The sequence below is a fragment of the Lycium barbarum genome, chromosome 6 (genome assembly GCF_019175385.1).
Source record: "Lycium barbarum isolate Lr01 chromosome 6, ASM1917538v2, whole genome shotgun sequence".
Taxonomy (NCBI): Eukaryota; Viridiplantae; Streptophyta; class Magnoliopsida; order Solanales; family Solanaceae; genus Lycium; species Lycium barbarum.
In genome coordinates, this window is record NC_083342.1 from 131,661,808 (window position 1) to 131,664,789 (window position 2,982).

Consider the following 2,982-nt stretch of genomic DNA (forward strand, 5'->3'; position numbering starts at 1 on the left):
TTTATGCTGAAAATGTTATTGTATCATGTGTTCAGGTGCTTACTATAACAAGTCGCAATTCAATTTTTTAAAAGAATTTCACCAACAAATTTAAAAATTGTTGATGTATTCTGCCAAAATATTCTGACCTGTGAAAATTAATTAATTCATACTAGAACTCTGCTAAAGTAACTACTACTCTATCCCTTTCAATTTGTTTGTCTTACTTTTTTTTTTAATCCGCTTAGATAAGAATATTTCTTTCTATATTTAGTACAACTCTTTACACTCAACGTCCTACAAATATATTTAAGATGACAAGATTTAAATGACATTTTGGTACATCACACATATCTTTAATTAATGATCATTAAATTTAATTTAATTTTTTTTGAACAGCGAGTCAAATTAAGATAAGTAAATTGAGTGTCAGAAATATCGAATCCGTACGCGTTATATTTAGGGCCTGTCAACCATTCCGCGTAACTGAGTCTCCTGTATCCATCACTCAATCCCACTCACTCCACCAAATCTCACACTGTCCTATTAATATTAAATTAATTGTTGTCTCTATTTAGGACTCCTTCGAATGTTTAGCTTCTTTCCCCAACTTGATTGTACTAGAATAAACCAATGAGTGGATAACACTTTTATATTTCCCCTCGTGGCAAAATTTCTTTCTTTATAAGAAAGTCAGCACATGCTAAATATGCTTCAGATGTTTAATTTATGCACGTTTTCTCTTTCAGTCGGCTTTTAAAATGAACCTTTTTAAAATCCTTTTGCCAAGATTAGTGGGCCCGGTGACTCTCTAACTTGCCATCAAAATCACCAGGTGATTTCATGTGACCCCACATTTTTTTATCCGGTGTCTAATATCCGCCTTGGAGTTCAATTAAATTCGACTGCAAGGCCTATTTCTGAAAGTGACTCTCCCAATAGATTTTTTCTCATTTTATGAGTTCAAAATCGAGACTTCTGATTAAAGGATCGGCCCCACACTTTATGTATATTTTGAGCAACCATTCTGAATTTAACTTCTAAATTCATTTTTCATCCTTCAATATTAATAAAGTGATCAAAATTTAAATTTAATGAATTCAATATATAATGAACTCACTTTACTTTTGAAGAGCTCATAATTTAATACCTATTAAAATTTTAGTGGTTAGCCTACTATATATTTATACTTTGTATTAATAAATTTAAGTTTAATTGATTTGCCAGTATATATGTAAAAAATAAATCTCACTCATCTCATTAATCACTGATGGGGAACTCTTCAACGCTCCACCTCATCTGGAGCCTCGGCAATTTGAAATACATCTTGAGTCTAACTTAAAACCAAAAGTTAGCTCGACTCAAAAAAGAAAATTATCCAAGACTATATAAGAAGATCACGTATTCCATTAACCACCGACGTGAAATCTTCAACAATAAAAGATTAGTCCGTCCCTAAAAAGTGAGAAAGTAACTACAAAAACAATATTTCATTCAAATTTATTCCTCATAATTTTTACATTTCATTCGACTATTAAGCCGAACTACATACGGCACAACCCAAAAATGGGTAGAAACTTACTACGTACTATTTTTTTTATATGTACGAGAGCCCAAATTTGATAAAAATACAACTGGGCAAAGAAGCTTAATATACTAAGTTGCTTTTTTTTTTCTTTTAATTTCTTGTCTTTTTCGAATTGGAGTAACTGAAACTTAAAAGCTGTTAACATTCCCGCCAGTAGAATCAGAAGAATCCCCATTGAAATTCATCATCGTCAACCAATCTAGAATCTCATTATCACCCATCAATTGATCCCAAATTTCACTTCCAAAATCAGCATTATTGTTATTTCCTTGCTTCAACTGTTGTTTCTCTTCTGGCAATTGTTGTGGGGAAGAAGATGAAGTGCTCTGTTGTTCTTGAGTGTCAACAGTATAATCAGCAAAGGAAAAATTCAACTTAGCTCGTGGACCCCTAAATTCAATGGCGGCTCTATCATAAGCTCTAGCTGCATCTTCTGCTGTATTAAAAGTCCCAAGCCAAACACGCGCAGCTTTTCTAGGATCGCGAATTTCTGCTGCCCATTTTCCCCATGGCCTCTGTCTCACTCCTCTGTAATTCTTCTTTTTCTTCTTCGCCATCGCGATTGTTGTACTCTTCTTCTTATTGGTATTATTATTATTATTATTATTATGAGCAGGAGCAACAACAGCAGGAGTGGCTACAGCAGAAGAAGAGAATGTGGTCCCGAAAATGTCACAGCCTAAACAACCTTGGATTCTGCAAAACTGACAAGGTTCTTGTTCTGCTGGGACACCCAAAACTTGTTCGAAACTCGTAGATATGCTGGTGGGAGGGGAAGACGAGGCGGTAATGGTAGTGGCAGTGGGGCTATAATATTGAAAAGGTGAAAATGAATTTTGAAAAGGTGAAAATGAACTGAATTCTTGATTACTTTCCATGGGAATTCTACCATTGATGACATTTTGCAAAGCAGAAACCATAACAGAATACTCTTGATCTACAGTAAGCCTTGGCTGCTGAAATTGATGGTTATTTTGGAGGGAATTAGAAGTTTCATCTTGTCTAATTCTCTTATTTGACCTCTGCATGTTTGAAAATCTGAAAATTTTGGTCTTAGGATCGAAGTCTCTCAGATAGGTCTTCTTCTTCTTTATTTTTATTTTTTTGAGTTTTGAGTTGTGAAATACAGTGAGAAGTCAAAGGGGGGGAGTTATGTTTATATACGCGGGAAGATCCTACGTGGAGGGACAGCTCATACACTTTTTATACACGGAATAGAATATTAGCTGAGTTGGCATAGTAAAGAGTGATTCTTTGGCGTAAATTTTATGAGGTGATGTATTTGATGACCGCATCTGGTGCGGCGCGTTCACACGGGGTTGTGGCCTGGATGGATCGCTTTGTCAATTTATTTTCTGCGAAACACAATTTTGGGGTCCATAAATATCGCCAATTTTCATCCGGAGTTTTTCAGG

General features: G+C 34.9%; 1 protein-coding gene across 1 annotated transcript; it reads right to left on the reverse strand.

Moving 5' to 3' along the window:
- Nucleotides 1-1,454: 1,454 nt before the first annotated feature.
- Nucleotides 1,455-2,691, reverse strand: LOC132600234 (ethylene-responsive transcription factor ERF109-like). Its single transcript, XM_060313318.1, has one exon. The coding sequence runs from the start codon at nt 2,593-2,595 to the stop codon at nt 1,696-1,698; it is 900 nt and encodes a 299-aa protein (XP_060169301.1). The 5' UTR covers nt 2,596-2,691; the 3' UTR covers nt 1,455-1,695.
- Between the last annotated feature and the right edge of the window lie 291 nt (nt 2,692-2,982).

Excerpts from the sequence above, each read along its gene's own strand:
- LOC132600234 (XM_060313318.1), bottom strand. The coding sequence starts at position 2,595 with ATGCAGAGGTCAAATAAGAGAATTAGACAAGATGAAACTTCTAATTCC.